This window comes from Schistocerca gregaria, chromosome 2 (assembly GCF_023897955.1).
Source record: "Schistocerca gregaria isolate iqSchGreg1 chromosome 2, iqSchGreg1.2, whole genome shotgun sequence".
Classification (NCBI taxonomy): Eukaryota; Metazoa; Arthropoda; class Insecta; order Orthoptera; family Acrididae; genus Schistocerca; species Schistocerca gregaria.
In genome coordinates, this window is record NC_064921.1 from 745,583,170 (window position 1) to 745,606,576 (window position 23,407).

General features: G+C 43.9%; 1 protein-coding gene across 1 annotated transcript; it reads right to left on the bottom strand.

Annotated features, from left to right (window-relative positions):
• Positions 1-889: 889 nt before the first annotated feature.
• On the bottom strand, positions 890-19,452 carry LOC126334923 (protein odd-skipped-like). Its single transcript, XM_049997645.1, has 3 exons — positions 19,296-19,452; positions 6,495-6,984; positions 890-2,871 (listed from the first exon to the last, which is right to left on the bottom strand). The coding sequence occupies exons 1-3, from the start codon at positions 19,351-19,353 to the stop codon at positions 2,409-2,411; spliced, it is 1,011 nt and encodes a 336-aa protein (XP_049853602.1). The 5' UTR covers positions 19,354-19,452; the 3' UTR covers positions 890-2,408.
• Positions 19,453-23,407: the final 3,955 nt, after the last annotated feature.

Below are 23,407 nucleotides of genomic sequence, written 5' to 3' on the forward strand. Positions count from 1 at the left end.
TAAGACAATTTGGCGACATTTATTGCGACGTCCCCTGTAACCAACCTGTTAAAATTCGTATGGAGTTCCTCTGATTTTAGATTGTGTGTTTTGTTTTTTACATATTGTAATCTTGTGGCATGCTAGAAGTATGTTCCTAATACTGAACTATCCATGAGATGTGAAGTACCTTACCCACTATTCTTCTGCAGCACCAGAGAAGGCGTAACTTAGGAGTGAAATGACGTGAAAATTTGTAAGCCCTCCATTTTTGATGAAATTTCTTAAGTGTTTTAACACAAAGTGAAAAATTCCCATAAATCCTAGAGTTCTTAGAGACGACAGTAAATCCAGGAATAACGCCAAGCCGTTTACTTATCAAAGTCGGCCATTTTAATATTCTGCCTTGGCTCAAACCTCCGCAGTAATTTGCGATAACTTCACAACTGGCTGTATTACTTGTCCTCTCACATAATTAAGTAGCATTTCCTGTTTTCATGTGGCTACTAAATGAGAACAGTGCGTAAAAAATGCGTGCTCATCAGTGACAGTGGTTGAACTGACAAGTTTAGCTGTTTGCAAAACAGTTAATTTTCAATATCTGACGTCTTGAAATACAGTGAAAGTAGGTACATCAGAAGTCATTCTAACTTTTAATTTTCGTTTGTACTTTCATGCGTGGTTCCGAAATGAAATCACTGTCATGTACCTTTAGGATAAATTTATTAAATTTTAGGCCCATATTTGCTTCTTATTTAGAACTATAATTTCCTTTAGGCACTGTGACTACATTGAAGTTCAGAGATTTGTGACTCTAGGATAAATGCGAAATTGCTTCAGAACGTAGTTGATGAAATGGGTAATTGGGAACATTGTCGCAGTGCTTCCAAAGTGAAATCACAAAAAAAAAAATTGTGATGTACTTTTATTCGTATCATACTACACTCGTAAAAGTTTTACGAAAAATTTTACACCTTTTTATATTACTGGTACTCGAAGGGTTAAATCTTAACATGAAAACGTTTTATATTTCGGCACTGGAGTTGAAAAGAGCAACTAAGCTAGCGGTTGGGCAGTAAGTGCGGCAATGATGCTACATCTCTTCCAGATTGATTCCTGTTGCACCATAGGAAACTCTGTTCGTAGGTAAGGACCACGTCTAGCACATACATGGCGAATGTAAAAGGACATAATACTAGTTAAATGATTCACTTACCACATGTTGCAGCGAATACAGTGTCATGAACATTAGTCCTGAATGTCTGACGTGATGAAAGTATATTCTAATTTCAGCGAATAACTATCTTTGATGAGCAAGTTTAACCTTTTAAGGCTATTATCGTAATAAAAACAAGTATTTTCTGGTATTGAAAATCGTTTTACTAATAAATACCATAGCAGTACAGTATATACATTTCCTTTATAAAAAGAATAATTCTTAATTAGTGAAAAATACAACTGAATTGCGTTCAATAAATAAATAGCATCAGTAAGGAACTTAACTTTTGTCGTTTGATACATTGCTCTCATGCCCAGTAGAACATACTGGCTTACAATCAGAATCACTGGTAACTTGCTATGAGAGAAATAAGAGAAAAAAGAAAACAAAGAAGGAACTGCCTCCTCACATGCGTCTTTGGCTTGCACGACCCGTTAAAGGAATCTTAAAATTAATTCAACAGTTCATTATCTCAATTCATTGCTCCAGAAGTAAATACTGGTTTTGGCATAATACTTGGTAACAATACGGGTAAAGAAAATTCTATTCTACATGATTCACTTATTTACAGTGCTCTTAAATTATAATACATCTTTTTCCTTTACAGAACATAAAATACTCTCTTGCAGACTAACTACACTCTTAAATACATCTGTCTCTATGACTACTTTCTCTGTATAGTACTTGCTCAAACACTGGTGGTATGCAAGATAAATAATTTGTACATATTCTACAGTTAAGAGTGCCGCTCACACAAACAACGTTTTTCTCATCTGTAATTCCCTAGTGGTGTCAGAGTGCGAAGTAGTGTTATGAGAGACTAGGAAATAGCTTTTCAGCGAGGTGACATTCTTTAGGAAATTTTCCAGGTGCAAACTTCCACAGACAATGCTATCATCCAGCCATGTCCCAACAAAAGGACTTCGCATCACCGCCTCCTGGCGAATTTTTCACAATCTGGGGTGATTGGTAGCAAAACTGAATATTTATGAAATCAGCGATGAGATTCGAGAAGCTTTATCTCAAGCGCTTGCGAGAAGTCTTAGCCTCTTTTCATTAGTCATAGTTTGAGTTCATCGGAGAGGCCATTTTAGGAAGATTCAATGCTGCGAGTCATACTCTTTGGACTAGATACCAGCGCGAACGCTCATCGGCTAACAACGGCTTGTGTGTACGAGGTTGTCCTGCAACTCGTGTCGCCAACAGCTGACTACCGTCCCATGATGTCTGCAATGGTGAATCCGCTCAGGCGTTTGGGGGCGGGATTCAGGGGCAGCGCCGGGGGCGGCGGCAACGTCGCAGGGAGCGATCTGGTGGCCGACGAAGAGAGGTCCAGCAGCAGCGGGGGTGGCGGCGCGTGGTGGTGCGTCTGCGGGGGAGGAGGTGGCGGGGGCGGCGCTGGCGGCAGTGGGCCACCGACAGGCACAGAGAAGGGGGCGGCCAGTGGCGGCGGGTGATGCTGCTGCTGCTGCTGCTGCTGAGGTGGAGGCGCTGCGTGCGTCAGCAGGTGCGTCTTGAGGTTGGAGCGCTGGTTGAAGCTGCGCGCGCACACGGGGCACTTGTGCGGCGACTCCTCCATGTGCAGGATCTTGTGCACCGCCAGCGTGCGAGACTGGCAGAAGCCCTTGCCGCACTCCCCACACTTGAACGGCTTCTCCTTGCTGTGGATGTACCTGGAGAAAGCAAAGAGGTTGATGAGCAATTGGATGAGAGGAGAGAGGGAGAGAGAGACAGAGAGAGAGAGAGAGAGAGAGAGAGAGAGAGAGAGAGAGAGAGAGAGAGAGAGAGGGAGAGAGAGAGAGAGGGAGAGAGAGAGAAGATGAAAGTAACTGCAATTTCATATGATATAGGTGTCTGGGGACTACACAAAATACGAGGGTTGCCCAGAAAGTAATACACCGCGTTCTTTTTCTTAGCCGAAAACAATGCTGCGAATGCGATACGTTACATATGTATCATTTGACGTCTCCTGAGTGGGCGCGCCAAGTTTGTCACTTAACGACAGATAGCGTAGCTGCAGGACAAGTTCAAAATGGCGTCTGTAGATGACGTAAGTTAGAAACATCGCGCCGTTATTTAATTTCCCATTGCAGAAAGAGAAACTAATTTCACAAACGCTTGTGCGAAGTCTATGGAGCTGCTATTGTTGACTGAAGTACAGTCAATCGCTGGGCATGAAAGGTGAGGGTCACGAGAATGTGGTTCGGCGTAGCTCCGATTTGCAGCAGTATAGGAAACTATCCACGGCTGTCACACCTGCCCCAGCCCCCTCAGACTTCCACTTGTTTGGGCCACTAAAGGATGCCCATTCGTGGAAGACATTTTGAGGATGATGAGTAGGTGATTCACACAGCCCAACACTGGCTCCTCCACCAGGACAGGGCATATACGACCTTGTTTCGTGCTGGAGGAAGGCCATGGAATGGGATGGAGATTACGTGGAAAAACAGGGTTTGTAGATAAAACAACATTCTTTCTTGTGTGTAATTCTCATTACGTTCAATAAAGAATTGTTGAAAAAATGTGATGCATTACTTTCGGGGCAACCCTTGTACCAGTAGAGCAAGAAATTTTCAGCCCGTTTCAAGTGTGGCGGTGTGTCAAAGCCATCGAAAACGCTAGGTTAGTGTCGATTAAACATTTCAAGGCGTTAGGCAGGTTGGTGTCACTTCCGAGGACATTTCACTCCCAACTTTGAGATAAATACGTAACTGGGCATTGCGGGGTATTCATCTAGTTGGACATGTATTTTAGATCTCTTTTAACTTGTGTTACTTCGCCTTTATCAATAACCGTTTCTCACAGAGTAGACCACAGCCACGAAAGGAAGCTAACTCTTTCAGTGTAAAACACGTCAAATGTTACTTTATACAACGGTGGAGACTGTGGTTAATGAAGTACTGGATGTAGCGAAGAGGACTACAGTGATGTGAATTTCAAGCAAAATGAGAGAAGAACGTAGGAATTAGCCTTCCTGGAGTTATGTTCAGCTTTCTTATGAAGCATCACAAGCAAGGAAATAGACAATTACACGAAAAACCAGACGATAAAATAAGGTCTATGTACATAAACCCGTTTATTCTGACATCACTATTTTACCATGCAGATCAGGGACATGAAAGATTGTTCCAGAGCAAATGATATTTTCCAAGGTTAAACTAAACCTAAACACGTGATTCAGATATAATACCTTGCATCGTTTCCGAAGAAAAATTTAGGTGTCTTCAGTGTAATGCTATTAATAATGGTGCGCGTCTGAACTCTTGCTAGAACACTTACAAAACGGACTAGAAGTTAGTATGAATCTTATTCTACAATACGGAACCGGTATTTTCACTAGTGGTCTTCCCCAAAAATGCTGTTTCAATAAATATCCACAGGTCCATTTTGTCGTTTCGTCCTGCTGGTCTTAGTTATCATGTTTACAATTCACTTATTTCTCGTGCTCCACTAATGTTATCACTGCTTCCACATAAACTTTTGTGATTGAAGTAGCATGTTAGTCACAGACATTGTGACTGACGCAAGTATGAACCTACAGTTACAATGTTGCTCAGGTTTTCAGTTCAGGCAAAATGTTGCACATAGATTCGTCGTGGTATGTTTTACGACAGAATTTTTCGTTGAAAGATGTTCCAAGTAACGTGAAAGGAATGAACTGTGCTAGTATGTGAGTGAACGTTCGACCGGAAGAGAAGTAATTTCCCCATCCTAGGTCAAGTCGGTAAGTGTCCTGAATTGTTTACGCCACAATTCCTGCAACCCTAGCGCTGGACAGCAAAATTATTAATATGCTGACAGTTCTCTCCTTTTCCGACGACCCTACGAAAGTCAGCTGCTATTTGACTTCAGATTTCCAGGCTACACCTCACATAACCATCTATTTCCTGGTAACAGCATTCCTCAGTTTTGCACGATTATGTTCCTGCTTCACTCAGGTCAAGTACGGGCGAAGGATGCCCAACATTATCATTAATGACACTTACCCAAGAAAAGATTTTTCATCTTTAACAGTATCAGTCTGCATGTTTGCTGCAGGAGGCATAATCTGAGGACACATGTAAATCCGGTAAAGGATCCTGCAGTTTGTATGAAAGCAGTTAAGCCCTGTTATATCGTCTATCTTTAGAGCTGTAAACAGGAGCTACTCTGCCCTTACCTGAAGTACTGATACCGAATGGTTTCACTCCAAGCGTTTCCTCTTACACCATCCAACAGCATTTTGCATTGAGAGCAACGCGGCCTTTTTTTTTTTTTTAAAAAAAAAAACAACTTCTGTGCCTTGAGTTTACTAGTGAATTTTTTCAGCTGAACTGAAAAGTAAGGAGCTGAAATTTCATCTTTATATCTGATAAATACTTTGAAAGTTATTAAGCGGCTATACAATCTTCATAGAAATTCACAAAAGTAAAGTACGCTCAATACCAGAGGTTCTTTCCACTTTACCGTACAAATGAAGGAAGAACCGGTTCTGTCAACATCGCGACTACCTGTCGACATTGATCAGTTTATTTGATGACATTGAATCTTCAACCTGAATTTCATAGTTAGGTAAAATCTGCAGTCCTTTTCGGTCGTAGTTAAATATAAAGACAACCACGGACGTTACATTTTTAGTATATTCTCGCTAGTATACGGCATTCTCTTCTGAAGTTCTCAACAATACCCTCTAAGTATAAAAATATTTACTCTTTTAGAAAGAGGTTTGTTGAAGAAGCTATACTGCGGTATTTAATTACATACGTAACGTGTACAGAGTTATGATCACTAACGAAGATTAAAAAGGCAATTTGGATCCATATACTGCTAACGAACAAACTAAGAACTATCTTCGGAACAAGAAGGTTCGTTAGGTACGAAAGCAACAGACAGTGACGTAACATCCAAGTAACTACTGAACAGTCTTATTTCTCTTTAATTTTTTCAGATTTGTGTGATACTATGTGCAAAATATTTTGAACTTTAAAGGCACGATCTGCCAAAGAGATGCAGAGCTCTACGACGAAGAAGGTATTTGAAATACTATTAATGCCAATGACACATACGAATATTAGATTACTCCATTCCAAAGAATCGTGGAAAAATGAACTTTGAGTTGCTAGAAGAGCTTACCACTAGTTAGTTGATGTCTTAGGGAGCAGAAATTCTTTCTGGTGCAGAAACGTTCTCAGATATTCAGTCGTAATCGTTCCAGTTTACATTAACCGTCACTATAAACTTGACTACATTCCGTGGACTTTTTAATCTTAGTTCGAATCTGAAGTGAAGCTTGAATACTCTGGTCAAGTTAACTCACCTGTGGTCCCTGAGGTGGTCCTGTCTCCGGAACGCCTTGCCGCAGATGTCACACGAATAGGGCCGCTCGTCGGTGTGCGTGCGCTCGTGGATGAGCAGGTTGTACGACTTGGTGAAGTGGCGCGAGCAGTACTTGCAGATGAACTGCTTTTTGGGCCGCAGGGGGCCAGAGCGAGGCCGTCCGACTCCCGGGGGCGGAAGCGGGGGCGGGCCCGAGGGGCGGCAGTGCAGCCGCAGCCAGTGACCGAGCAGGGCGGCCGCCGGGGGCAGCGCTAGGCCGCCGTAGTACAGGTGCGGGGGCGGTGGAGGCGGCGCCTGGTGCTGCGGCAGTGGCCGGCAGAAGGCAGACAGAGGCACTGCCGGCGGCGGCGGGGGCGGCAGCGGCGGCGGGTCCGCGGGGGCGGACGCCGCCGGCGACGAGGGTGGTGTCAGAAGCACCGCCTCTTGCTTTACCGTCACTGACATCTCGGGGGCGGCAGCGGATTCCATTGCTGCAATAAAGGCAGGAATTTTAGCGACATAATCTCTACTACTCAGTTTATCACGTGCGTCAGTATACTCTAGATACGCCTTTCGTCAGCTGAAGTGTGTGTGTATCAGAATAAAAACTTGATTGACATGTAGTTGTTTCCAGGAGAGCTACCAATCTGGGAATGAGATTGTTCGCAACTTCTGTTCTGTTCACTGACGTTCTATCCCACTGCTATCTCAGCTGCCACTCATCTGGCGGACACGAACAACAGAACTTACAAAAAGTCGAGTGAACGATCCATTAACCGCGTTACATGGATTCCGCGAATTCCCTTTTGGAAGAGGTGCGCGTACATAGTTTTGGCAGACGAGCCTTCTATGATCTGGAGATCGACAAATACATGCGAGGTGTTTCATTCTCGTCATAACAGTTTTAATCTGCTCGCCCGAATACTCCTGTATTTGTCACAGTGTCACGCTCTTACACTCGGCTCAATAGTGGAGGTCGTGTTTCTGTACCAGAAATTTACAAGAGGACAAGAATTTTGAAGTGGTGAAATGGAAAAACAGCGCTTTTTGAAACGTGTTCCGTAACAACCTTGAATGTTGTTATAAGCTTAAACGCATTTTCTGAATAGAAGTACCTGCAACTGAAGCTCATTCTGCAATTGCTTTCAACACTCATCCTTCCGTCAATTATGGGTAGTTAAATTATTACTATCATTTTTATAACTTCGTAACTAAGATGTAATAATACCATTTGGCTTAACATTTCTAGATTATGAATTTGGCTTGCTAACGAATGGTGGCGAGTGGCAAGAGAAAATAACGGGTCTGCTGCTACATGCAGACTTCGCGTTCTGGCATTAAGGCTCGTACTGCGCGGTAGAAGAAGTTTAATATTTTTTACAAATTACACTTTTCATGAAATACTTGAGGGCGTAGTCAGGTACTTCTATCATATCTTGTATGAACGGTTGAGCATTGTTCTACCTACAATGAAAAATTTGTCAAGGAACTTAGACGGCGTGAGAAAGACCGAAGGGCTCTTTTGGGCAAGTTTCAAGAGTCCGAGCGATCAGCAAATAAATGTAGAGTTAGACTGTGTCGCAAGCACCGCAATCAGTTGCAGATGACACTCGTGGCATTTGTTTGAGCAGTTTAGCTTTGTTTTAATTTCTTCTGTACAAGACATGTTTGAATAGCGGAATACACAGTCGAAAGTTAATTGCTGAATTATTTAGAAAACCGGTAATTTAGTTGCAATCCTACAAACCGAAGGCAGACTTTAAGAGTGGCGCGTACATTTAAGCACAAAGGAGCCACACATCTGGTTTCTACCACAGCGAGTAGCGGAAATCAGACAGTATCATCCATTTCCATCCACATCTGTACTAGACTATCAATTTGTTGGTATTTGGGTGTGGAGTACGTCAGATAAGACTTTTGCTATGGAAGCTATAGTCTTCCCAACTTCGTATCGCTAAGAATTTTCGAGTTTACAAGTATAATCCAACGTACGACTCCACTATTCAGGTTTCTCAGAGTATCTCGATACTCTGTTACTTAACAGAATACAGCAGGCGAACGCGAGTCACTGATGCCCCTCTTCGCAGGCAGCACCTCACGCATTGGTGGCTAGCGGGTTGCGTTCAGTCGCAGCATCGCAACGGATACGCCTTTTACCCGATTTTTGTCATTCGGGACGCACTTGCACACCGCAGCTGATGTAATGTAATGGCTAACTAAATCATATTTACAAACCAATAGTGATTTAATGTATCTAAGATTTTTTTTACAAAGGAGCTGACTTACACCACCAGAAAACAAGCACTGCAAAGTTGTGGCCTCCGCGACAATACTTTTAGGCGTAGTATTGCTTGGATGCAGGTTGCGAAATTCGAAAGTCAAATGCACAGAATTTTTCCACCAGCACGAAAAAGGCTTAGTTTAAAGTGCACGTTAATTGGCGAAGTACAAGTTCATCGAAATGTGAGCTGATATTTCACTCATCTCCACAACAATCTATGGCATGCCAGTTTTCCTTGGCGAAATAAACGTACAGGCATCACTTAAAAGTTTGTATAACTAATATGAAACTGGTCGCTGCTACCGTCTCAACTAACTACCAGAACGGTAATAAATGTAATCACAAGAAACAGAACTATCGAATTTTCAGAACCAATGTAATCTTGTATTGTCATTTGACGACTTGAGCACAAAATGCTCAATGTTGCTACGTAGTAACACAAAGAAAATGTAGACTTATTACACGACTGAAGCATTAAATTTCCTCAATTTTTTACTGGCCTACGATGAAGAGGTGATAAAACGTGTATTAATTTACTGATCGACACAGGTTTACGAAACCTATTAAACGCCTCAGCCAATGGGGAGCTAAGGTTCAGGTATTTTGCCAAGAGATCCGAGATAAGAACAGCTGTAATAATTTTGGACTGGAACGCTGTCTGAGAGAGACCTCCATGTAGCGACGGACACAGAGGGGCGAGGGGGGTGGCCATGTCGGCGCCTTTGGTGTGGCCGCCGTGGGCTCTTCGCCATTCATAGCGTGTGTGGCCCGAGGCGACAGAACACAAGCGCGCCACGGGGGGTGGGAGGCGGCGCTCTTTGCTGTCCGAGGGTTGTGCGCAAGCCTGCCGAGGCGGGACTGCGGCTTACCACAATGGCGGACCTGACTGCGACCAAGCAGCAACGGACACGTGGCGCCAACACTGTGTGCGTAGTAATTGCGTACACCCATCTTGCCCCAAGTTTCCGCAACATCGAATCGACTATTCACCTCTCAGTATTAACCTATCTCTCACAAAAAGGTACAGGGATTATTTAGAAATAGCGCAGTATATATAACAGGGTGGTCAGAAAATGTGTGAAATGCTTGTAGGGATGTTACAGGGCAGGTTATACTTATACATAGAGGTTAAGAAATAAAATTCGATACGTTGCACCGTTTCCGAGTTATTTAGCATTGAAGTTAGCCAGTCAGATCGTCGCGCGCGTAAATTCAAGTTGCAGCTAACGAGACAAAGCACTCGTTGGGCAACACCGCCCCTGGCAGGCCGCTTGAATGCCAGGGCGCGAAGCCCCGATTGGCTAAATTCTATGCTGAATAACTGAAACGGAGCAACGTATCGAATTTCTTTGCTAAAATTTTTCGCGGAATGTGTTCTAGAAATGAACTGAGGGTAAGTAAATGAAAAAATAGGGTTTCAGCATTTCCTTGTACAAACTACCTTCTCTTTTTTTCTAAGCTGTTTATGTTTTTATTACACGTGTAGCTTTCTTCGCAACCCAATGATCGTTCGTAATATCCTCGAAAGCTGTGTTTCGGCTTATATTGAGATAGGTATTACACTACTGCTTTGGCCTTCTCGAGGGCTGTCAAACCAACGTGAATCAATAGAAAAAAATCTAGTTCCCATTTAATCGGAGTTGTGTGTTTATTTTATACCGCTGGTCAGTTTTTCTAAGATGCCGCGCTCGAGCTGTGCTTGCAGTCAGCCTCTAATCTCTGACCAGGGATTCTCACCCTGCTCTCCCTTGATGCGTAATATCAATGGATTCGAATAGACACGTACCTCCCAATAAATTGTAATCATATACTATTACAAGCGGCATTCAATCGTTTTGCTGAACCTTGACGTTCACTTTTTTCTTACATGTAAGAAATTTAAAAGTGACTTTTTCCGAATTGCTATTATTCACAATGAGCTGTTATCCAAACGTACAGTTTCGGACTTACTTTTCTAGTACCTGAGATCAGCTTATATGTTTTTCTCTTCACGTCCTTCATTCTCACGATCTTGTAGCGATCGCCGGTAATTTTGCTTTCCGTGTGGTGAATGATAATTATTCTGTCTGGACAGTTTTGATTTATTTCTCCTTGCCTCATGTTGCTACTCACAGATTCCCCTTCGACCACGTCATGAAACCTAGTAACTCCATGAACAAGGGCTTTCATTTATTTTCAACCGGCAGGACAATGACACCCGCGAACTTCAACCTCACTGACCATTGATTGTACACCTCACGTCTTTTTTTGGGAACGTATCCAGTAAAAAATTAGTTGCATGAGTAGGCCTGAAAGTAATACTGTGGTCACTAATGCTGATACCAATCATACGCGCATTTGCCGCCGAATCTTTCATCCACACCATTTCGATGAAAGAATCGTTGAAATGACCCATAAAACCAGTTAAATATAACTTCTAGCATTAGCTGAGCCTTGGCACTGAGTCATCCCTGCCACAGCGTCCGCTCGCTTCTCCGTTTCTAACCGAGTACTCGCTCGGTGGTGGCAGGAACCGGTCGGTGAATCATTGCTGCTACTGGCCGCCGCCTGCAGACTGGATAATCACACCTCCAGAGGGTGAGGGGAGAAGCCCCGCCCCTCCTCCAGCTCTTTTCCAGAGACTGTCAGCCCGGAACCCGTCAGACACGCTCCGGCTGGCTGGCACAATACAGGCGCCGCGACGCGCCTCAAGTCCTGGGCCGAATCGCGGGGCCTCGCAGTGAGGGGGGGGGAGGAGGAGGGCGAGAGCAGGCAGTGGGGAACCGCAGCTTCGGTTCCTGCAGGGTGCAGCACACGACGTGCACGCACGTCCGTTGTATGAAAGGGCCTGTACTGAGAAACTCAACATTAAAACCGGCTGCCTTATGCTGTAGGGACAGAAGTAGCATTTGTCAATATCAAAGAAATTCTCCACGCTCGAGTAGGATATTTTATTATATTTTGATGACAACCAGTTTCGGCATTCCACTATGCCATCTTCAGGCCTCATATGCATCTCCCAAATAAACGATAATACCATATACAGCTCGATTTAGAAAATTCAACCGCTTCACTAGTGCTTCATTTGAAGACTTGGTAGCAACTGAGCAGTGTTCAGTTGCTACCACGTCTTCTGTGTGTAGTCAAAATAAGATAACAACGTAGTACACTGTTGTTCGAGAATTTCAGTGATACTGACCATTACTTAACTAGCGGAAGTCTCCTGTCCATGACGAGTCAACAGAGATTGAAAAGTACCATTTGTCGAAACCATTCAAGGTCCACCTACCAGGATTGTATAACCGAACTCGACCCATTCTCCCCATACATTTGCTTGCTTAATGAAGAACCTATACTAATGTAGTCGGTAGGCCATTCTGAACTAGCTCACATATCAACGTCAGCAGTAAGAAGTGTCATATGGAGGGGGAAAAAGCTTGGTGTGAATGCCTATTGAAAAACACGTAGACAGCTGCAAAATGGGTATCTTTGCAATCAGTTTCTACGCCATTATCAGACCAGAAAACATTCCTTTATCGTGTTTATAGTCAGCTGCATCAATCCAGTCTCAGGACTGAAGACAACAACAACAACAACAACATAGTCTATCACAAAACTGCGCCAAATTTGAAACACGTCAGGTCACATTACCTTCTGTCCGATGACTTACTACGATCAATGATAAAATCCGCCTAGTTTAAGAAATTTAAAGGGAAGCACAACCCGGTTTCAGGACATGAGTCGCATCTTCAGTTGCATCTGCAAAATTATCCGTCAACATTAACACGTATCACCTAACATAAGTAAACTTAAAAAGAAACATAGCTTCTCAGAAAAAGCCATACGCGTACATGTGAGTCCATAAGGAATCTGTAACGGAGATTAAAAATGCGTTAAAAATAGTTCCTCCTGGTACAGCACTAGGCCTGCCAGGAAGCCTCTTGCAGGGGACCTATATAAAAGAACAAAGAGCCGCAAATGTGATGCATCATGGCCCGATTATGATCTTTTAAAAAAGTAGTAACTAAATGTATTTCCTTAGCAACAGCCGGCCTGTTTTTGAAAACAACTTCCATGAAATACGCCACAGCTGTGGAGCACAACCTATGAAAAATAAGAAACTGCGTAACTCAGAAAAAATCTTTAATTTGACCAGAACTACAAGGCGATACTCTCAGTGTACTTCCTTGACTAGACAGAGGCGCAATTTATAGCAGCTATTTGTAGCAGAGAGTGGGGTAACATGTTCGGACCGCAACTTGATGGACTAGTAGCTGTTAAACAACAAACTGATGACCAGGTTGTATATTCTGCCGAAGGAAAAAGCATGAGCTAATTGTAAGCTTCCCCCTCTTCCTCGTACACGAAAGTCTGAAAGTTGTAGCTTCTGTTCCTATTTCTTTCCCTTTATTATTTTCTCATATTTTGTTTTTCCTGTTAGGAATGGCAAGTTTGGATTTCTAATTATTGGAACTCCAATGTTTCAGTTAACATTCATATCTATCATAACCAGTCTCAGAACAATTTATGCTGGTAACAGTCTACTATCTCACCTTTAAGTACGATTGGCTTTGACGCTAGTGCCGCTGACGAGGAATTTACGAACTTTCTGTAATTCTGCTTTAAGTTATCATCAGCTATTTATTGATTGCTGAACCGGTTTCTTGAGAGTACTTCCTTCCCAATGTCAAATAATACGTGAGACATACTTGAATGTGAGACCAATTTGCTTTGAGCACTATGGGACTTGACATTTGAGGTCATCAGTCCCCAAGAACTTACAACTACTTAAACCTAACCACTTTAAGGACATCAGACACATCCATGCCCGAGGCAGGATTTGAACGTGCGACCGTAGCAGTCGCGCGGTTCCAGACTGTAGCGCCTAGAACCGCTCGGCCACCGTGGCCGGCTTGAAAGTGAGAGGCGAGCTCATAATTAGTTATCAAAAAATAGAAAGCGTTGATGTTTTTGTTAAATTCATAGAAGTGTCCAAAACGACCCGATTGTAGATTACCTACTGAACGATGTGAAATGGAGTCATTACAGATAACGAGTCGATAAAAAATGTACAATACGAAAACAATGCTATCTCAATTGGAAAAGAATTCGGGAAGGAATTAGCCAAGACGCTGGTGGCAGACTCAATCCAACTAAGTACCAGGCAAGTTCAGATTGTTTGACATGAATATCCTCTCCGTTCCTACCGAACGTATATTCAGGCGCTTCACACTGCATAGTCGTTGGTGGAATGTCGCAATCAGCGGTGAGACTAAAATGGTGGCCATGTCGAAATACTACGACTGTATCTGGTTAATAAGTGGTGTCGTCCCCCCCCCCCCCCCCACCCACCAATAAAACGTCAACGAGTCTTAGCACTGTCATTCCATAACCGAATCTTTCAGCTGCATTTAGAGTGCTCTTTTACAGCAAACTGTGGCATATCGACTGCAACAATCTTACGCCTATGCCATTTACCTCCGTTTTTTCCATCAATGTGTGCCGAATTCCTGTGACACCAAACTACGGCAATCTTAGTTGGATCCTACATCAAGCAGCGAGCCAGTACCGCTGTAATTCGACGTTACTTCCCCAAGATATTCGCAAATACACAGCTGATCATAAATTAGACAAACTACAATAAGACACACTCAGCAACAGAACAACTTTCCAGCGTCAAAGACTAACGCCTAGCGTTTGCGCTGTGGTTGCCTATTTATACCTCATTAAGCAGGCGATAAAGCAAATGACCAGACATCCAATTAAGATATGTAACTACTGCAACGTGGCGCAGCCTTTCGGTACAAGGAATGCGGACGAAGGCCTACAGAGTATTTTACCACCCGAAGTGAGTGCCGTGTGGTGTGCATGCAATCAAACAAATCTCCGCTGCTCCGTCTCACCCCTACAGAAGATTGCCTCTTACGTCACAGCGCAGAAGGTCGATAAGTTATGGAGAGTATCGACTGCCGCTCGAGGACTGCACAAGAGCCGACACCAACGTGTGTGTGTTCGTGCGTGGGAGCAGACAACGGTCGATATCTCTGCGATAAAGCAGTGCAGCTCGCCGCCCCCTTGCCCCACCTCTACCGAACACGTAGCGTTCGGGGCTATCTTGACCGACCCGAGCACTGCTTAGACCTGAAATCGGCTACGAAAGCTTCCACGATAGACTTCGCCACTATGGGATTAGCCAAATTAATGACAACAAATCAAGGTACAATTTCCACAAAAAAAAAGTAAATGTGTCCACGACTAAGGCTAGCCTGAACACCATGGGCGTCGTTCTATTGCTGATGGAATAAAACTGCATTTTTCCATCCTTTGAACTGACTAGCCAATGCGCTAACAGATGGACAATTAAAATATACGGAATCCGAACTACGGCGCAGCCTTTTAATTTTGATACCGACAAGCCACAGTCAGAGGTGTGAAAAGCGAACTAAAGATTGCGTTTTATCAGCAGAACTCTTGGTTGGTGCAGCAAATCTACTACAGAGAATGCATACAGCACGCTTTCCCGCCCTCTTCCGGAGTACTGCTGCGCTGTATGGTATCGTTACCTGCTAGGACTGAAGACACCAAAAAATGTCAAAAAAGGATGTTTTGTTTTGTAGTGTCACGGAGTAGGGGAGGAAGTATTGCGGATGTGATAGGTGAAAGGGAGGAGGTAATAATTAAAACAAATGCGTCTTTCCTTACGGCGATTTCTAATTATTGGAACTCCAATGTTTCAGTATACACGAAATATCCGTCAACTTTCAAGTCCCAGTGCCAAAGTATTTTGTTGACATCCACCTACGCAAGGAAGCGTGACCATCAAAAAACATGAGAAGTCAGAGCTTGTATCGAAATATTTAGCTGTTCATTAATTTTACGTACGATTCGAAAGTGGTACGGTATCGAAATAGTGATTCCACGCCCTCTGCCAAATATTTACGTATGAATTGCAGTGCAATCAGTGGATCTAGATGACGTGTATGAAGCGATAAGTTACAAAAATGTTCTAGAACCCACATGAGACAGAGCTCCGTATGTTTACATTTCTACACATCAAAATGTGTGTGTCACGTGTAAGGCGAAAAAAATGTCTTATCTTTACTAAGCTTTCCATGTGTGCATAATTATCTCTACAACCAATGAATGAATTTGTGTGTCAGTTTATTTAGATGAGCAGAATCACAGAACACGTAGCTCCACGAAACTGGAACCCCAAGCTTAACTGGAAATGAAGGGAAGTATGCTACTGCAAGAAAGAACCGAATGTTCATCATGATAAACTGATGTATGTTGTCATATCACTGTAATAGGGGGTTTGAGTCCATCTCGGTGTCAGTATTTCCGACTACATGAATCCGCACGATTATACGGGTAACATTCTCATACATACAACTCTCTAGAAATTAGCAGTGATTGTTTCGTTATATCTGCATTCCCGGTAATTGTGCCAGTTTTCCTAAAAACTCCCTTCTACGCGCCGTGGGAAACGATCAGTCTTATGGAGACTACAAATACAATAACGTGAAGGGCCGACAAAGATGGCCTACTCGAGGGAAACAGCGTTCGACCTTCTATCTGCCGCTCGTAGGCCGTAAAGACACTTAACCGTGTCTCCAAGGGCAGCGTTGTTTATTACCCCCAATAAAAGCTCGCAGTTTGCTGTTCGACCCTTCCTGGTACAGCCCCGGGCTTCTCTTGCCATCGTTGGCTGCACCCCGACAGAGCTACGTGAATTTATGTTTTCTTCCACCGATCAACTTCTTCCAAAGACGGCAGTGACAGCACACTGAAAAACATGTTTCACTGTAGACAAATTTTAATTGCATCGACAAGTGACGTTACTAATATCAGAGACTTTTTTGTACAAGAAGCGTCCTGCCGTTTTTTCAAGACACATGTACTCCCAAAGCCTGTGTGTATGACATGATTTGGCGAACGGAGCAAATTATGGTTACATACATATACAAAACAAGATATCCTTCTTCTAGCAACCAAAATATTAAAAAAAATTACAGCGAGAAATCAAAGATTTAGGTGCAAGTCATCAATGTATTCGTCTGTTTTCTAGAACACAAAAACTAGACCAGTTGAAGCAAAATCGCCAACTGCCTTCACAAAGTAAGGATAACAACGTGAGATTTCGATCGAGTAATTACATCATCCGAAGACCTGAAGTTTTCCAGATAAATTCCAAAGATCACGTGTCACAATCGAGCGAATTTTCAGAATACAAGAAACTCTATACTCCCAGAAAGTGTGAGCAGTGTGAAGTAATTATTTTGTCGATTCCACGTGAAGTAGTTAACAGATTTACTCAGTCCGCCGTGTACCAGCAGGTGCCCCACTCCTCTGGCCCCTAACCACTACTGCCTCAGGACTAGCCTGAAAACGTGGTCAGCGTGACCTGAAAACAGGAAGTACTCTGGAGCACAAAACGATCCGGTCAGTGATTATCTCAGTCAGTACTTTGCGTACAGTGAAACTTATTCGAGCAAGCTATACTGAAGTTACTTGAGGCAGAACGTAGGTTATCTGTGTTAGGATTACACTGAATTACTGGCGGAAGATCTTCAACAGAAGAAAACACGCACAAGATTTTTATTAGCAAGTTCACAGAAGCAATCATGCAGGCACAGTAAATAAGTTACATAAAATGAGCAAAATTTCCTGTCCGAGATCGGACGAAGCAAATGCAGAGCAAGTCAAAAGGTAGGCAAGCTTATCATGCAGTGTCACGAGAGAAAACAATGCACTCCATATGAATTGCATCACTGTCGGTGGGAGACAGGACCTTTGCTTCTTCTCGTCATTCCCATGTCAAATCCGCCAGATTATTGCCAAGTCTCGGATTATCCCACAATAAAAAAGACGTAGCCAGCCGCTACTCGGATAAGCCTCCAGCTTCGAAGCAGTGTAACACGTATAGAGTGCCACTTTTTCCATGCCATGTCGCAAGGGTTCAGGTAAAAGACCCTTAAGCTAGCCCGCAATGTTTGGAAGGAGGGGAAAATACAATTCAGTCGCTATCGCAACAAGCACAGAATTTCACGACATCCCGAGCTTTTGACAGAGCATCGACATCATTCGAAAGAAGAAATTTTTCCCGCAGGTGAAGTAGTAACTGGATGCAAAGAAATGGTAATCTAAAAGTTTTTCTTCGAGTACTGTTCACGTTCAACAAACATATCTAAGTTCTAAACGTCGGCAGTTAACTTTTGGGACGCTTTGGCTACACGTGCTCTTCACAACGTTGTGGAATCGTGGTACAGCATTTGAATATTAGCATGTGTACGGAAGAAAATTCACAGTGCTATAGTCACTAGATAGAAATATTTTCACTCCGCAAACTCGCAGTGGCGGAAGACAGCCAACACGCCAAATCAAACGCAGACGATAATTCAGATATAATTACTCGCATTTATCACTGTAAAAGATGATCCAGACGGGAGACTGAAATAACGCTCCTAGTCACCATGGATCTAACTGCTCTGGAAAGACCGCATCTGCCGGACGGATCTACCAACAACAGCTGGTTCGCACGCCGAGGACCTGTCAGAGCAGACATTGCAGCAGTGGCCTCGCTTCGGAGAGAGCCCGCTCATCCCACGTTATCAAGACTCGCGCCGGATAATGATAAATGTTATTACATAAAGTGCAGAGCAAATACACTGGCGGAGGGCGGCGCTGGCGGCGGAACATCAAAGCAGCGACACTGCAATGCGCACGTTCACGCTGAACTCTGCGCTACGTCTCAGTTTCCAACAAGCACTGTTACACGGCATTCACTGCCAGAACAGGTGTTGCGCATTCGCCTCTCACAATTTTCTGCTGTAACCAAGAAACCCTTCGAGCAACCAACCGCATAATATTTCTGAAGGATTGCAGTCGGCACATCAACCATTCAAAACACGAGCAGAATATCTGAAGCCGTGTCAGTAACTTTATCCTTAGCATCCACTATGAATAGTAGCTAAAGAGAAACCATGACTTTCCAGGGCCCACAGGGCAAAGTGTGTCGTAAGAACATACTGTCACTTTCTCTTATTTCGTAATCATGAATACTCCTGAGAACCGAGGTGGGAGTGACGAAGCTCGTTGATATCAGTCTCTGGGTTTTTTTTCTTGTCTCCTTTGTCATGATTTATAAGGAGCCTCTGTTAGTTGCAAGTAATGCATTATCCCTCTGCCCGTCCAGACACTTAAATTTCGCGAATTGCACAAGTACGTCCAAACTAAAGAGAATCATGTCAAACGTTCACAAGGTGCCTAATAGCAGTGGGAAGTCACGCGAAGTACTGTTGCATTGCAGTTAATTGAAATATCTGGGTGTTTTGCTAATCGAAAAAGTGAAACAACATGCTCCGAAATACCTGAATATATGCAAGTCTTAACATCCACCCCATACATATTTGCTCTATAAAGTTGTCAGTCCCCATACACGCGCAACTAAAGGCATTATACTCATACAGTGATTCACCAGCGGTAACTATGAGCGCCGATCCACCTGACAGTAGCATGTAGTAGCGTGCGCAAGCAACTCACCTCTGGCGCAGAAGGCACTGGAGAGTGGCGTATGCTGGTCGAAAACGCCTGCTGCCATGTGACGGGCGATCGTCAACCGTAAAGGTAGTTTTCCTCGTAGCGAACAGCTGTGCGGCAGGTAGCCACGTCTTCTCTGTTTGGCTGCCTGCACTCGACTGAAGTGACCAGTTCCGGGACCTGGCAGGCTGCGCTGCCGCGGGGCGCTACTGGAGGGGGAAGCGCGCGCCCATTGGCTGAAGCTGCCGGTGGCGCCGGGAGTGGGGGATCTTGCGGCAGCCATGGCCACCGGCGGCGCTGGGCCCGTGCTGCCGTGGAGGGGGCAGCGCTCACTGTCCGCTGTAAACTGCTGCGGCACGATAACACGGCGAAGGGCGAGGCGACCGCCAAACTCTAAGAAATCCGCCGACAATCTACCTGCTCTGTCCTATCTCTCGTGTCCGACCAAGCCACGTCAAACTACAGGCCTTTTGTCTTCACAGTGTTACGTGGATTCACTTACCCTAACTTATTAGCTTCTGTTTTCCATTTTCTTTAGTTTCAGACACAAATTACATACACTATGCTTTGATCAAAACAACAAAATACTGTACTGTCGAGCATGACAGAGAGCCAATGTTGTTCACATTTGTCTGCGCACACACAATGGCCACGGCAGCAACAGCAGTGCGCTTCCATTCTAAACGCATCCCCACACAACGTAGCACATGGTCCGTATGGGGACAGGAGTCGTCCACCCCCCCCCCCCCCCCTCACACACACAATGTATTTTTGGCTGGCTCTGAGCACTATGGTTCAAATGGCTCTGAGCTCTATGTGACTTAACTTCTGAGGTCATCAGTCGCCTAGGACTTAGAACTAATTAAACCAAACTAATCAAAAGACATCACACACATCCATGCCCGAGGCAGGAGTCGAACCAGCGACTATAGCGGTCGCTCGGCTCCAGACTGTAGCGCCTAGAACCGCACGGCCACTCCGGCCGGCAATGTTTTTTTTTTTATTTTTAAGTAGCTTCAGTGTTTTGAGTCCTAGTTTACAATCGATGACAATGTTGAACGAATATATCCAAGCTTCTCATTACACATGCTAAAGGCTCTTGTGAGGTAACAATCGTTTGCAAGATTTCTTAACATGCCATTTCACTAAATCCACATCTGTTTTACACTAAAAAGGTAATATTCCTAGTTTTAATGCATTGTGTTGGTACGACTCCGAGTGACGAAGGACCGCGAGAGATACGCAGAAATCTGCTTGGTTTTGATGTAAGTTTGGACGAGGGCTGGCCAGGGGTAGAATGCTAACAAACGAACGCCACGCGTTAATCACTTACAGTCTGGTGTAGGTATAAAACTAAGTTATAATCAGTACGGGTGCCAAGTAGAATTGCTATGAAGAGAATTAAAGGCAATTCATCAAAGTAGTCTTTTTTTATGGCAAAGGAATGATGATAAGGAAATACTTACTACAAAATATATTCCAGTTTGCTCAGCTTCTCCACTACAAGAGCGGGACCGAGCGAAGTTGTGAAGTGGTTAGCACCGTGGATTCGCATTCGGGAGGACGACGGTTCAAACCACGACCAGCCATCCGCGATTTTCCAAAATAGTTTCAGACAAATGCCGGGAAGCTTCCTGTGAAAGGGCAGGGCTGACTTCCTTCACTGGTCCGATGTGACTGATGAGCTCGCTGTTTGGTTCCCGCGCCAAATTAACGAACCAACCAAGAACAGCAGGAAATGCACGACAGGTTCTAAAACAGTCCATTCTTATAAGGGGTGTATCATGTTACACATCCAGTGTTCGGTTCCTTTTTATCCCACTCCCTTTCCTAGGGACCACTGGGGATTCATCGAGGTCACCCAGGTAATTGTGTCATGCAACATAGAAATGGCAGTAGCTCCCTCCCTTCCGTTCTGGACCAATGGAGATCATGCACCCACTACTCAGCTTCGTTTATACCTGGGAAACTCAGGAGCTGTGGAGCTGGAGAGCATAGGGCGGGAATGTGTATTTGTTAATACCAATATTACATGACACCAGCAAAGACTACACCCAGGCAGATATTTAAGTACTTACATTTTTAGTTATTTTTCCATATTTTTCGTAGTTTCTCCAATTTTACATATCTTTCACAGTATTTGTGTCTTATAACTGAAGGCGCTCTGTATGTGAGTAGCATAGGCATATGTTGTATCTCCTTGTTTATAACAAATAACGTGACTCTAGGTCTATTTGTTTAATATCTCGAGGTACCAGCGGACGCCATACCCTACCCAGTTACATTAGTTAGGTGTCAGCTTCGCGTCGTGTCGTGCCACGACGTCGTGTGACAGTGTCGCTTTGCGTCACAACGTCGCATCATGTCGCGTTAGCTTTGGTCCCTATTTATGTATCATTACTAGTGTGTGACAACGTAGTACTAGTGGTAGAAATAGTGACGTCATAGAGAATTCTATAAGCCAAAGACATTCTATAAGAAATGTCACAGATTACCAGATTGTATGGCGTCATAATAAAACTGTGATGCTTGGAACTAGAGAGAGCCGTCTAGCATCAGCGACAACGCCACCGAAAGCCCCGAAAGCCGATCATCGCAGACAACAGCGCCCAGCAATTGCCGAGAGAGTTGGGGTTCGTGCGTCACGTTGACACTGTATCAGTTCTGGCCGAGAGATATCGCGCTCGCGATAATAACAACAAACCGATCCAAAGTCGTACGTAGAAATATCAAAAAACAGTACACACCTAGATTACGAAGAACTGCTCCCCTGCATTCACCGAACACTACCGATACACTATGGAACTCCTCGTGGCCACTAGGTCGCGAAAGAGGAAAATCCACGTATCTTTCTAGCACTACGCCGGACAACCTCCCGAGATACGCTAGAGCCATTTGCACAATTTATGCGTAATAACCCCCGGCCTAGTGGCTGTCACAAAATTGCGCTCAACTGTCCAGAGAGATATGTTCCTCCGCGGCCAAAACCTGTCGTAACTTGGCGACGCTATTGGAGATAAACACTGGCGACAATTTAAACGTCAAGCACTCTCCCTCCCGCTCCTCCACAGTTTCTCTATGGAATCTCTATACAAAGCAATTATAACTCGCAGACACCAGCACACTCACCAGAGGAAATCTGTGGACTCCTTTGCGGATAAAAGTTGCTAACAGTTTAAGCGCCAACACAACCCTCCCCACAGTCCTTCCTTTCTGGGCCAGGCAGAAACATACTCCGCTCCTCCTTCATGTTTCTGTAACTAGCGTGGGTAACTCCTTTTATCAGGTGGGGTAGCCTCCCATTTGGAACGAAGAGTTGTGACAAAAGAAAGCCTCGTAAACTAATGACGGGAAATTCGAATATGGAGCGTACCTTCGATTGAACCCTAAAATTCCAAATACACGGGGACAGCTGACACACTGTCATATCTGCTACTAAAGACTTATCTGTGCATTAGGGATGAACATCCCTCAAACGCGAGCAAGACTGGAGCAATGGACATATACCCTCCATTACACGTGGACCAATCGGGGTATACTCGGAAAAAAGTAGCTACAAAAGTACAGTTCCAGCACCACCTTGACGGTGGGGTAGATTTGCAAGACATGCAACTCTCGCAATATTACGTCACTGTAAGACTGGTAAATAGGTGTCGAAATAATCATATTCGACTTTGCCACACGAAACCGTGACTGAGAAGTGGTCACAGTGCAGTAGAAAAAATTAACTCTTCCTACATACAAAGTTACAGGCTCGCAGAGACGATGACACTGTAAAATGCGACCTGTCCAATAAAGTGTGTGCGCGCCGTAGTTTGTAACTAATTTACTTTCCTTTTCATGTAGTTCTATAATTGTCGTGCTGTGCCATACTAAAAGGACATCGATACGCAGTGTAACGTCAAAGAATCCTAGTGTGCTATGATACTATGTACTACTGATTCTGTTTAGTGACATAGACAGTCTTAAGTAAAACAAACCGTCGTTGTTAGATGCCGTTAGTGCATGTACACTGTCGACTATAACATTTAAATCTAAAAATTTCAGTATTACGCATAAAATAGTTTTCTTTAAAATAATCAAATATCTATAAACTTCAGTAAATGTACTAAAGA